Source organism: Gossypium hirsutum, chromosome D05 (assembly GCF_007990345.1).
Source record: "Gossypium hirsutum isolate 1008001.06 chromosome D05, Gossypium_hirsutum_v2.1, whole genome shotgun sequence".
NCBI lineage: Eukaryota > Viridiplantae > Streptophyta > Magnoliopsida > Malvales > Malvaceae > Gossypium > Gossypium hirsutum.
Window position 1 is genome coordinate 59,625,547 of NC_053441.1, and position 14,294 is coordinate 59,639,840.

Here is a 14,294-nt window from a genome sequence, read left to right on the forward strand (position 1 = left end):
TAAATTGAGAGTGAAATAAAATTTAAACCAAAAACACATGAATATTAAATGAAAACAAATGTTTATCATTGTTTTGTCTTCAATACTGAGTTGGTGTCATGTTCATTTGTGACGCTAAATCAATGACATTATTTACATATACAAATATATAAAAATTTAGAACACAAATATACTTATTAAAGTTTCAAATGAAAACCTTAAATTGTTTTAGTTATAATGTAAATGAAAAAGCTTTATATGCATGGTGTCCCCTTGTTCAAATATCATTAATATGGGTAAATTTTTATTGATTTATAAAAAAAAATATAAAATGATGAAAACGTACCCTCATAAACATATATCTTACTTTGCAAATAAAATAGTATTTTTGGTAATTTTCTTATTGAGTTAGGACCCGATTGATGAGTGACACCAACTCAGTAAAATGTTTAATACATGTTATAGATAAAACAATCCTAAAGTAAAATTTTTAAAAGAATTTAGGGTAAAATTCAACAATGGGTAAGTTTTCATTTTGGTCACTTAACTAAAAAATGTTACAATTTGATCACTAATGTTTTCGAAATTATTTTCTTTTTGTCACCCGATTGTTAAGTGGCACTTGTTTCAGTTGGTATAATAATAATTCTAGTCATCAGTTTTTATATTTTTTGTCAATTTGACTCTGATTGTGTATAAAAAATTATTAAAATTATTAGATTTAATTTCAAGTTGTAACATATGATTATGCATTCTTATACCCTGATGTCCCATACTTTCCGATTAATTATTAGATTTAATAATAAATTTAGCCTTTAACGTTTGATTATTTTGTTAAAATGGCCCTAATTGTGTTTTTGATTTTTATTTTTTTTGCTATCAACCTTTGTTCTTTTTTTAATCTTCTTTTTTTAATATATTTAATGAAAGTACTTTAAAAAAGTTGACCGCGAAAATGTGAAATTTCATATGTCAAATATTTTTAATGAGATATAATTTATTAGTTAAATAACCCTATAAGATAATTACATGTAGAAAATATTAAAATAAATAATACATTAAATTGAAAAAAATAATTTAAAGAAAATAAATGTAATTATTTAAAAAAAACTAACTCAGTAGAAAAACTTCTCAGTAAACAAACATACGAAAGATTCAAAACTTTTGAAAGAAAAGAAATATTGAAACAAAGGTTGATGGTAAAGAAAAGCTCAAAAGTAGAATTAGTGATCAAATTTATCATTAAACCTAATTATTATTATTTAATGCCAATTATAATAGCTGACAGCAAAGAAAAAAGTAAAAAAAGATGGATTTCTTACTCATATCCACAACATTCGTCTTTTTATACATGTAATTATGCTTTCCCATTAATTATTAATTATTAATTATTTTCTCTTTCTTCTGCTTCTTCACATATTGCTATCACAATTTTGCTTATTTCTGTTTTCACCTTCTTCTTCACTCTTTTTAATTTCTTTTGATCTCCAAGGTCTATCACTAATTTTCAAGCATCCAGTCAAGGTAATTTTCTGTCATTTGCTTCATTCATGACTATACAATGATTGTTTTTATTATCAGCTACTGTTATAGCAGCTAGCTTTGTAAGATAGTCAAGGTAATAAGATCTGAAGCAATGATTCCTCTACTGATTATCAATTTTAAGACGTACAGGATGATCAGCAGACATAGTCTACTATAGATACAAATTAATACGAAAAGAGCTACCCAGAAGCAATATAATGTTGAAATCTCATGCTGTTGGAACATTTTACCTCTTAATATTCTGTAATGCTCTTGCACACTTGAATCTAGCATGTTATATAGTTTGAGAGGTTGATTCTGGATATACAATGGTGACCAGAATTTCATCATGTTTCTGCCTGCTACCCATCCATAGCTCCATCTAATAGACGCCATTGCTTGAAACTTGCATTCATGCTTACACTCACATATCACAACTTCATAAAAAATCCAATACATTCACAGATTTTCAATGATTTTGTTTTGATGTCCAAGGTCTATCACAAAATTTCAAGCATCCTGTCAAGGTAATTTTCTTTCATTTGCTTAATCCATCACATGCTTTTCTTTGCTTGATTCATGACTTTGCAATGATTGTTTCTGATTATCTGCTACTCTTAGCAGCTAGCTTTGTAAGACAGTCAAGGAAGAAGTCAACTTCACTGCTTCATTTTCAGTTTTATTCTCTCAACACTTTTCAGCCACTAAGTTAGGTAATAAGATCTGAAGCTATGATTTCCTCTACTGATTATCAACAGTTTTAGATTTTAAGACAAGATGATCAGCAAACGTAATCTACTCTAGATTGAAATTAATACAAAAAGAGTACCCAGAAGCAACATAATGTTGAAATCTCATACTGTTAACATTTTAACTCTTAATATTCTGTAATGAACTGTTGCACACTTGAATCTAGCATTTTATATACATTGAGAGCTTAATTCTGGTGACCATAATTTCATCATGTTTCTGTCAGCCACCCATCCATAGCTCCATCTAATAAACGCCATTGCTTGAAACTTGCATTCATGTTTTCCTTTTCATGCTTACACTGACATATCAATACTTCATAAAATATCCAATTCATTCACAGATTTTCATTCTCTGCTACTGTTTTTTTATGATTGCATTGCAGGGACATAGCAATGGAGTACGTAGAGCCTGTTGTCGGCATTGCAAATTGTCTCGGAACTCCTGTTTGTAAATATTTGCAATATCACAGAAAGCTGAACGATTATGTGAGAAACTTCAAGAGGATCAGAGATGAATTGAATTGCAAAATGGAAGATATAGAGCTGCAATTGAAAGCAGAGCTTCTTCGTCCTCTGGGGAAGATACCCAAGCAGGGAGTTGAAAATTGGTTGAAAGCTGTGAAAGAGATGATTAGGGAAGCACAAGTTGTTGAAAACAAAGTCAGTAACGGGAGATATCTCTGTCGTGCTTGCAACGGGAAGCTGGTTGATGAAAAGACTCGAGAAATGAAGGAATTTCTTGATAAAGCTCCTAATGCCTCTGAAGCTCTTGCCATGGATGGTCCAAGTGCGGGGTTGCCACTGCCAACATCAGAACTAGTTGGAGAGGAAGCTGTCAGAAATGAGATTTGGGCATGTTTGATGCAGGAGGAGCTGAGCAGGATTGGGGTTTGGGGGATGGGCGGTGTGGGTAAAACCACTATTATGAAGCACATCCACAATGATCTTTTGAAAGAACAAAGATTCGAAAGGGTAATCTGGGTTACCATTTCAAAGGAGTTCAATGTAATGAAGGTACAAGATGATATTGCAGATGCTTTGAAGTTGAAGGAAGATTGGCCCAGAGAAGGAGACAAGCTCAGACGAGCAGCAATCTTGTCAGAAATACTGAAGAACGCAGGAAAGCATGTTCTAATCCTAGATGATGTGTGGCATAAAGTCTCTCTAGAGGAAGTTGGGATCCCTGAGCCTAGTGGCAGCAATGGCTGCAAGTTGGTGTTGACAACCCGTTCGGAGCATGTCTGTAAGTATATGGGTTGTAAGGTGATAAAAGTGAAGCCCCTTTCAGAAGAAGAGGCATTGATACTATTCTTGAATAAAGTTGGACCTAACATAGTTCAAAGTCCAACTATAATGCCTATTTTGAAGCTTGTTGTCAAGGAATGTGCGGGTCTACCTCTTACAATTGTCGTGGTAGCTGGTACCATGAAAGGAGAAGATACCCCTCTTATTTGGAAAAATGCACTCGGGGAATTAAAAGAGAGAATAGGAAAAGTTGAAGGAGTGGAAGCTGAGGTAATCGAGCGCTTGAAATTTAGCTTCGATCACTTAAAGGACGAGAAAGTGAAATATTCTTTCTTACATTGTGCATTATATCCCGAAGATTTTGGAATTGAAAAGGATGAACTAATTGAGTGCTGGATTGAGGAGGGATTCATAGATGATATGGGTACAAGACAAGAAATGAAAGACAAGGGCCATGTTATTTTGAAGAAGTTAGAAGAGAATTGCTTGTTGGAAAATAATACCAATGTACGTGTTCAACCTTGCATAAAGATGCATGATGCAGTGAGAGACATGGCATTGTCGATCACAAGAATGAATCCTCGATATATGATACAATCAGGTTTGCAATTAAAAGAGTTACCAGAAAAGGAGCAATGGAGTCCGAATATTGAGAAAGTGTCTCTTATGTATAACTCCATATCAGAAATTTCCATAGATGTGCTGCCCCCAAAATGTCAACTGCTCACAACCTTGTTATTGCAGGAGAACCCTATAAAGAAGATCTCAAATTCTTTCTTCACAAACATGCCTTGTCTTAGTGTTCTCAATTTGTCTTTTACAAAGATTGAGAGTTTACCAAATTCCATCTCTGAACTAAAGAACCTCACAACATTGTTGCTTCGTGGTTGTTCTGAATTAAGAGATCTACCATGTCTTTCGATGCTTCAAGAATTGAAGAAGTTGGATATAAGTCGTACAAGAATTGGGAAAGTACCTGAAGGCATGGATATGCTGATAAAGCTAAGACATCTTGATCTTAGTGTGTGCAATCTGAAAGAGATACCCGCTGGACTTTTACCAAAACTCGTTCACCTTCAGCACTTGAGTTTTGATGTGTACAATGAAAAAACAAGTCTAAAAGCAAAGGAGATGGAACCATTGAAGAAGTTGGAGTGCTTTACGGGACGTTTCGAAGACATCAGTGAATTCAATAAGTTCATCTCCTCAATGCAACAAAGTAAGAAAAATCTCATCAAGTACTATTTACAGGTGGGCTCATATTTTGTGGGTGCTACAAGAGATAAAAAAGTAACAATTGGAGGAGTCCAAAATTGGGAAGATGAGTTAATTATGCACCCAATTAAAATTCAAGAGTTGAATATTTTAAATTGCGACTATTCGATAAACTTAGTCGATGATAATTCTTCCTTCAAAAATGCGATTGACTTGAGGGTTTGTAGGATTTATAATTGTAAAGGGATAGAGTGTGTTGTTTCCCTGTCCTCTTTTGCCTCTTCTTCCGCTCATCCATTTCAGAGCCTCAAGGTGTTGCATCTTCGATCTCTGCCAAAGTTGAGTGCCCTTATTATGAAAGATGCAGGAATTGGTTCAGCAACAACGTCAACGTTGGCTCCGTCTACCACCTTTTCCCATCTTAAGGAAATTGATGTACGGGGATGCTCAAGTATGAAGACGTTGCTTCCACATTGGTTGCTTCCAAACCTCCAAAACCTGGAAAAAATATATGTGCGTGCTTGTAGTCAGCTAGTAGAAATATTGGGAGCAGAAACATCAGAAGTTGAAGAAAAAGGGAGTGATGCATTAATCAAATTCCATCTTCCCAAATTGATAGTGTTGGAATTGAGCGAATTACCAAATTTGAAGAGCATATGCAGCAAAAGTGGAGTGATGGTTTGTGATTCTCTCCAATTTATGAAAGTTGATGGAGATTGTGATAAACTGAGGAGAATTCCTCCTTTTGTTCCCCTTGTTGGCAATGGGCAGCCATATGCATATGCTCCACCTTCTCTTACCATCTTCTCAAGCACAGAATGGTGGGAATCGTTGGAGTGGGATGACCATCCAAACTATAAAAATGTTCTTCGCTTCAACCCTACATTGAGGATAAGAGGTATGAACCATTTATGGTTTTGTTTATTTTTTTTATTTTGATAAATCTAATTTCTCCATTTTAATAAAATTTCAGATAAATCTGGTAATGTTGTTGAAGAGAAAGATGAAAGGGTTGGTGGGAAAGAAGTAGGGGGGGAGGATAGTGCAAAAGAGAGGAGAAAAGGAATGATGGAAGGAATGATAGAGGCAAAGGTAAATAAGAAATCAAACTGCCTCCACTTTTTATACATTTTCCCTCTCTTACCATTCCTTCTATTCTCTTATTCTTCTCTAATATATATATATATATGTATATATATATATGTATATATATATGTACTTCCCAAAATAACCTTCTAAATATTTATTCTTAAAATATTTATATTAATCAAAATGATTTAAGGTGAGACAGAACTTATTTCCAATAAAAGTTAGGAAAGTATTGTAAAAAGACATAATATTTTTTAATTTCCATGTAAAATTTCTTGAAACATTAAGATTTAAAAAATAATAAATGCTTGTTTTTTTAAAACATAATATTTATTAAAAAATATAATTGGATTCATTCATATGTAAACGCAAGCATAAAGATTAAAACAATAATGTAATTTCATAAAAGTATGATATTAGAAATTAAAAGTGGAAATTAAATAAGATGAATTCCTTTTCTTGAGTAATATAAAAATTGTAGGGATAGTTAATAATATTAACATATTTCTAATATTAAATAATATTTTAAATTATGAGGACTAAATGAGAAAATTAAAAAGGTGAAATCCCTTTTAAAATAAATTAAAAACATTAAGGGTATTATGTTGCAAATAACCCCTCCACGTTCCCATATATAAAAGACATTTTCCTTTTTCTTTTAATTTGTGATAAGTTGGAAAATAAAAAAACAAAAAAAAAAACTTAGTTTCCTTTTTTATTCTTGTTTCATTTTGTTGTCCGACTTTTTTTTTGAAGCTGAAGATTTAAAGTTTTTTAGTATTAAATACCAAAATATCATAGGTTCTCAATAATTATGTAGTTTGTAATGCCAGAAAGTTTACATTTTTTAAATATCATAGGGACACTAGCGTGTGTCCAGACTGTGTGTGACTATGTTAGTGCAGGGTTCACACAGGCCAAGGACACGAACGTGTGTCCAGGTCGTGTAACTCACTATTTACAAAATAAGGATCTCACGAACGGATGACACAGCCGTGTGTTAGGCCATGTGAGACACACGGGCAAGCAAACAGGCATGTGTCAGGCTGTGTGGGGCTACACGGGTGTGTGGGCCAGTTTACGGAATTTTTTTCATTTCCTGAACTTCGTTTGAAATGAATACAAGCCTTCTGTGAGGCTGTATGAACTGAATAAAATTGTATAAATTAATATTCTATGATTTGAAATTGAGTACTAATAATGTGCGTGTTTATTGTATATGACCAATGTTAATAGTATCGATCTCCTGTATTCAAGCATGAATTGTATCTAAATATTTGCATTTGTATTACCTGTCATGTGAAGTCTACATATGCATTGGGTGGAAATTGAGCAAGAAGGAAGTAGTCTATTCTGACATAATGATTAAATCACTACCATATGTACTCTAATCTGGTAGCTAGACTGCAATTTTTGAAACATGTTAGATCGACCCTATATGGTGTGTAGGATTGGATGGGTTATAAGTATCCTATTTCATGTGTTAGGTTGGTTGGAGATGGTGTGTAACGGCTGGGATTAAGAAAATTGCATATGTTCTATTCTGTTCTGTATCTGATTATAGTTTGATTTGATATCTGTCTGTATGGTTCTGATCCGTAAATTAATGAGCTATTTCCTAAGTCTAAATCGGTATTTGCACTTGGACATCTACTGGTTTAATCCACACTCTATTGAATATGTATATAGTTGGTTTCTTTATGAGATATTAAATCATTTTTTTGTTGAATGAATTATAGGTAAATCACAAGCTTAGAGAAGTCGGTGGATGGGGAGCTCAGTTTCATTGTTTTAAACTGTTTAGTAGTACTAGTATTGTTAGTTGTTATTCATATTTTCAATTTACTTGGACGATAAACCTCAAATTTCTTACCTTGTTAGTTCTTTAAATCTTTTATGACTCTGAAGGATTTTAAAGTTAAGTTATGAAGTTGCTTTATTATTATAGTTCGTTGTAACCCTCCAGGCTTGGTCTTGTCGTCTAGACCGGGTATGGAGTGTTACATTCCTTTATAATATTTAGCAATGCCAACAATGTTAAAATTGTATTGGTAAAAAAAGTAAATTTAATTTTATAAATAGATTTTCACATAAACATTAAACATTTTTACTCTACAAAAAAAATTAATATAAAATATTTAAATAAATACCCATGATGAATACATGCATTGTACAAGTTATATATCAACATTTAACATTTTATCCAAAAAGTTAATGATACTAACTGTAGAGACTAAATTATGTTAGAAATTAAAGTATAAAGATTAAATCATAAATTTAGATATAATAGAGGGATCAAAACTTAAAATCATGAAAAATTCCTTAACAAAATCTTTCCATTTAACAACCAAACATCATAAACCACCATTAAACTTCAAAAATCTACCATCTTCATCAATGACTTCTTCCAAATCATTAACAATTTAACAAAAAAAATCCTTGGATTAGATAGATAGAGTTAAAATGATCCCAAAAACATTAAATTCATGAAAAACAGATTAAAATATTCTTACATGCATTAACCTTAATGACTGAAAATGCAAGCTACAAATAGACTATTCTTTTCTCTATTTTCGGCAGGAACACCTAAAAAAGATGATAATTTTCATTAATTTTTCTTTTATGTTTTCTATTCTTTATTTTCATAAGTACTTACTTATCCTTGTAATATAACTAAACAATGAACTAAACTTAGTCTATATTTGTCCACTAAAGTTCTATATGGTTTAATTACCACATAGATCCATCCACTCAAATAATACTAACCATTTAATACAGTTAACTATTGGAACTAACTTTTTAAGTTTTTACAATTTAATCCTTTTTAATTAATTAACTATCTAAACAATAACCTTCTTAACTAAAATTTAATAGACACTAATGACCTTGTAAATACTAAATTAACCTGAAAAATGAGAAAACAATTTAATCCTTTTTAAATTAATTAACTATTGGCCGGACCCTCGGGCTTTCAGAGAAAACAAAAAGTGGTTTTTTTTTTTGAGAAGTGAGAGAAAATGAAAATTTTTAAAAAATTTTGGTTTATATAAGGCCTTACAAACGACGATGATATATAAGCTTGTGAAAGTTAAAGTGAACAGATGATGATATTTATAAGTAAATATACACTTTGATGATGCTTGTTTATGTGTATGGTGCCAAAGATTTGTTGCTTGAATAGAAATGAAGGCATGTTTTTTACCTGTTAAGTTAATTTTGGTTATATGATGGGCCCTATAATGTGGATAGTTGGGTGGATAGTAAAAACAAACTGAAATTATTCAAAGTTTAAGTGGGAAATCAAAACAGAGTTTAACTGAGAGAAGAAAAAAAAACAAACTTGATGAACGCGTCGCCACGTCGTGACGTAGCATTCTTGTCATCGTGACAGGGAGATGTTACGTTGTTGAGATGAAGGCTTTCTTCTTATCATGACATTGGTTGTTTGTCGCGACGTTGAGCTTTATCTTGTTGGGACATCACTTACTATTTTGTTTGAAATGTGAGGCAAACGCCATAAAGTGTATAGTGATATAGAGCCATGGTTGTTTGAACCAAGAATCAGTCAAGGTACTAGTTCGAAGTGAGGCATCAGACCACTTCACCCGCGAATCGGTGCAAACCTATTGAACAAGATTAAAGAAAACTAGTTTTTTTTTTAATTTTTATGAGTTTTTAATGATTTATTTAATTGAACAATACAGACTAATAGTTTACCAGTTCAACTACTTCTAAAAACCTTAGAATATATTTTAATCTTTAAATTTTTACTCAAACACTAATAATAAATTTTAATCTTTAAATTTATTTTATAATTTAACATAAATAGAAAATAACTCAACCGTACTAGCATTAAAGAAAAAGGAAATCCATAGTGGTACGAGTCACGCAAAGGAAGGAACTGCCAACATCCTTGAAGCTCTATAATTATCAAAATTGAAAAACAAAATGCCAACATCCTTTAAGCTTTTGCACTAGAATCGAAATTAAAAAAGAAAAAGGAACTGCCAACTTTCGTTAAGAACAAGTAGTTGAAACTCTTCGTTGACACCTGAATAACCAAGGTTCATCCCTTATCGTACTCTCCTATCATAACGCGACAACAAACTTTGCATTGTTTCTACTCAAAAGGGTGACATCAAAATATATTTTGTTGAATTTGAAAAGGAAAATTTAAGAACAGTGAAGTACATCCAACTATGAAAGACTAACGTTGAGATTGACCTGGTGCTAATTTGCACTCAGCAGAGCTCTTGCATGTCCTTTAGATATCTGTAGCTGCTCTGTTATGCCAAAATGAGCCATAAGAAGCCAAACATGGGTTAGAAGCTCTCCACCCCTTCTCAGTTGATTAGCATGCTGAGTTCCCCCACAATGACTTGCAGCATAAGTTAGCATCTCTAACCAAATTTCTTTAATCATCTCCCATTTTACCTTTTTGTCTGATATGCCTTCAAGTGTTGATGCCAGCTTGCAAGCGTCAAACAACACAGATTTGCTTTTATCCCCTTTTACTTTGCTCGGGTCTACATCGGTCTTCACATGAAGCAACATACTGCAAGCATCCTTCACACTCATTAATTGGTATGCACTTGAAGAGAGCAGCCGTCCTTTAAAGAACCTCCAAGCTTGAAGCAACTTTTTGCAATACTTGGTTATTTTATTCACTCGCTTAGCACTAGAAGATTCCTGTCTTTCCTTGAAAAACCTCCTGGCCTCGGCTTCAGTGTCTCGAAACCTTATAAGCCCTATTCCTGATGGCAACATAAGAGGATAAAAGACAAGGAGGTATATCAGGTACTTTGAGATTAACAGGCTTGCTTCCCGACATTGTCCATTTTCAGTATCACTTTGAAGACCTGAGTTGTAACAAATCTCTGTAGCAATGTGCCAGATAAGAATACTCTGGTCGAACTCAACATCAATACTCCACTCAAGCTTAGCTGGCAATTTATCCTCATGTTTTTGAAGTATGCTCTCTCCCCTTTGGCGGCAGAAGTCTCTAAGATTAGTACCTTTTTTTCCCTTTTGCGCTTCAAATTTCGCTTTGACATGGCTAAAGAGGGTGTCTCTCAAGGATCCCTCGAATTTTACACTACTTCTAGGCGGCCACATTTGCTGCACCTTTTCAAGTATTTTAAACCCAGGTCTTTCTTCCAGGAAATGGCTGAGTAGGCTGTACTGTGATATGCGACCAGACCACCTCTTTTGATCATACAGGGAAGTCAAACATCTAGTGGCTCTAATAATGAAAGTTCTGTTATTCTTAACCAACCAATGGCTCGTCTGGTCTGAGCAAAGTAATAAAAATGCTGCATACATCTCCAGAAGAATAGCTACAACAAGCAAAAGAAAAGTGATGCATACATCAGCCTCTTCATACTTGTTCAGGTTATCAGTAGAGAACATCCCCAACACAAGACAGGTGAGAAGGACAGTAGTAAAGCGGCAAACCAAACCGGAACGAGTATAATTTACCATAGCTTTGGTGTATAGTAAATCATACATGAATCCTAGTTCAATGGCCACCACATCGAAAGCATCCTCCGGACTCATGTCCTTGAATAAATTTTGGCTTTTCTCCTTGTCTTTAAAGCTTAGGATGAGATCTGCAAACAGACGCTTGAATATCTGAAACATCACAGTGGCTTTAATGATTTTGTCTTGGTCAGTGCTCCTTTTTTCAGGGGCTGTAATATCCATTTCTTGCTCATCTTCCTTCACCTCTTCAATAGTCACCAAGAACCCCTCAAATTTCCTCAGACTGTATTCATCCATCAACTTGGGGTAATTAGGACCAGGATCTGGAGAAGTTAGCATCGAGTCTCGTAATTCGCCCGGGCTTGCTCTCCATAGAGTCCATGTCCTCTCAGCATACTTAATTGATCCAGCCACAATCATTGGAATGGTTAGCTTGGAGAGAAGGGAACCTGTCCATGCCATGAATAAGATGTATATTGTCACAATTGTCTGCACAATTAGTCCAAAAAGGTGCCTTAACCATAGCTGATTGTCTTCCAGGGAGTAAGCTGTAATGGCATCTGGGCCACCCAAGTGCAGTAGGAGAAAGGGTGCCCACGTTGCTTTAAGCTCAGTGCTCAAGTCAAGAGCTCCTCCCTTATCATATATTTCACCCAGGTCATTTGTTAGTATGCCGAGGGCGATAGATGCTAGAGAATCAGCCAGCAAATAGGAACACCAAACAGCAGCTCTAATCCTTCTTTTTGAAGTGCATTTTCTGCGCTTGCCAAATAAAATGAGCAAAATTTGGACCAGAAGGCTGGTTAAAACCATTGCTCGGAGCTCCCATTCCTTCCACAACTTCATTAATGAGGGAGAAAAGACCTCCACCATCTTTCGGCTTTTCTTCACCAAAATTAAGCTACCAACTACTGCATATGCACGAACAAACAAGAATTATTCATAAACTTAACGCAGCTAACTAGTGATGATTTTCAAAAATAAATATTCCATTTTTTTCCAGAAACATATTTTGTTCATTTCTTCCCATTATGAATATATATGCAGAATCTAAGAAAGAAAAATTGGTTCCTTACTTGTGGGAATCATTGTGATTGTTAATGCTTCCTGATGAGTCTACTCGCATCACCTAACTGGGTTTTGCTCTGCGAAACGGTTTAGCTAACATTGATGGGAAAAGCAGCTTCTTTACTCTAAGCGTCAATGCGTTATGCTTAAATCAAATATTCTTAGAGTATCCTTACAAATTAGTTTAGATGTGCCAACGGTATTTTTACTTTTTTCACATTTAAAATTTAAAATTTAATCTTTATAATTTTCAGACTTTTTACTTAAAAAATTCTAGTTTCTCTATTTAATTTTACCATTATCGACTTTATAAAAAAAGTAAAATGAATTTTTAGTCCTTAATATTTACAATTTTTTATCAATTTGATTCTTACCTTTAAAAGTAAATAAGAAATTTTTGAATTTACTTTTTCCATATTTTATTTAAAAATTTTAAAATATATTTTAAAAATCTAAAATTATGAAAGAAATAAAAACTATTTAAAATTCAAAAAATAATCATTTAATATAAATTTTATTAATAATATAATAAATAAATTAAATCACAAAATATTAATGCTAAAATTAAAAAATGACACTTTTGGACTAATGTAATTTAGATATTAAATATGATATATATGAGATATTGGTATTTATTTTATTAATAAAATATAAAGAAGCAAATTACATAAAAAGATAATCATGTATGATCACATTTTGTTATATAAATCATATATAATCATTAAATATGAAGCAATAAATGCTTTTTAATTTTTTTAAATTTTATTTATAATAATTATGTTTCTCTAATATTCTTTAAATTAACTTAATGTTATGGATTGATTTACCCATCTGTAATTAAACAGTTTTTTAAATATTATAATATACAAATTAAATTTTATAATTACAAATGCTTTATACAATAAATCCAAATGTTTTAATTTAGAAATATAATTCTAAAAAATGTTGAAAATAGCAATTTTTAAATAAATAATGTATTTATTATTAAAAAAATATTTTTAATATTATAGTATTTATTTAATTTAATAAAAATAAATATTTTTAAATATCAAAAACTTAATAATTGAAATTTATTACGCAAGTGCATGTATCAATCAAGTAATAAAGTGATAAAAATAGGGACAAAACCAGGAAATTACATTAGGAGGGCCGAAATTAAATTTTAATTTTAATAGCCTATATCTTTATAATTTTTAAAAGATTAAATCAAATTTTTATTATTTTAGGGGGACCAAAGTGCGATTTTACCTTTACCAATTTAAAATTTTAAAATTTCTAAAGGGCCTAAATGAATATTTTTCCATTTTAGGGGCTAGGTGTAACACCCTAAACCCGGCCTAGATGGAAAGACCAAGTCTAGAATGTCAAATGAACTTACCAGAAAATAGATACACTTAAAGTCGGTTTAACTAATACGTAAATAAGTCTTAAAATCATTAACCACTCAACATAACACAATCTTAAAACTCAAAGTCGGAAAACAATAACAATTTAAAACACACACACACACACATATTGATACAGATGCAGTTATCCTACCCCCATCCGCTACGCACTATCTCCGATCATCCCAACACACCAATAGGTATATAATACCCCTCCAGCCATACATACCTTATAGTGTCGGCACGACACATTGTAATGTTTACAGTCTCACTGCTAGATCAGATATAATTCTAGGTGGTTTGACCACCAAATTAGTATGGAACACTTCCTTCAATCCATAATTCCCACCCCATGCAAATGCAGAGAACAAATGACCAATATTTATGTATTGTTATGCAGATACAAATCATACAGTTTCAATATATCAAAGGGTTGAAATTCTTACGAATTGTCTCATACGGTTATGTAAAACCAATTTATAATCATAATAAAGTAGATCATAAAGTCCAGTTTAGTTCATACACATCCTATAGACGACTTACACTCGCCTCGCAC

At 32.6% G+C, this 14,294-nt stretch overlaps 2 protein-coding genes across 2 annotated transcripts; one reads left to right on the forward strand and one right to left on the reverse strand.

Annotated features, from left to right (window-relative positions):
- Window positions 1-1,402: 1,402 nt before the first annotated feature.
- Window positions 1,403-7,746, forward strand: LOC107903581 (probable disease resistance protein At1g61300). The gene is made up of 6 exons (XM_041092341.1): window positions 1,403-1,503; window positions 1,999-2,030; window positions 2,128-2,216; window positions 2,639-5,613; window positions 5,689-5,807; window positions 7,544-7,746. The coding sequence occupies exons 4-6, from the start codon at window positions 2,649-2,651 to the stop codon at window positions 7,691-7,693; spliced, it is 3,234 nt and encodes a 1,077-aa protein (XP_040948275.1). The 5' UTR covers window positions 1,403-1,503; window positions 1,999-2,030; window positions 2,128-2,216; window positions 2,639-2,648; the 3' UTR covers window positions 7,694-7,746.
- A 1,886-nt stretch (window positions 7,747-9,632) lies between these two features.
- Window positions 9,633-12,506, reverse strand: LOC107903583 (uncharacterized). The gene is made up of 2 exons (XM_016829679.2): window positions 12,362-12,506; window positions 9,633-12,196 (listed from the first exon to the last, which is right to left on the reverse strand). Exons 1-2 carry the CDS (start codon window positions 12,372-12,374, stop codon window positions 10,035-10,037), a joined length of 2,175 nt encoding a protein of 724 aa, XP_016685168.1. The 5' UTR covers window positions 12,375-12,506; the 3' UTR covers window positions 9,633-10,034.
- Between the last annotated feature and the right edge of the window lie 1,788 nt (window positions 12,507-14,294).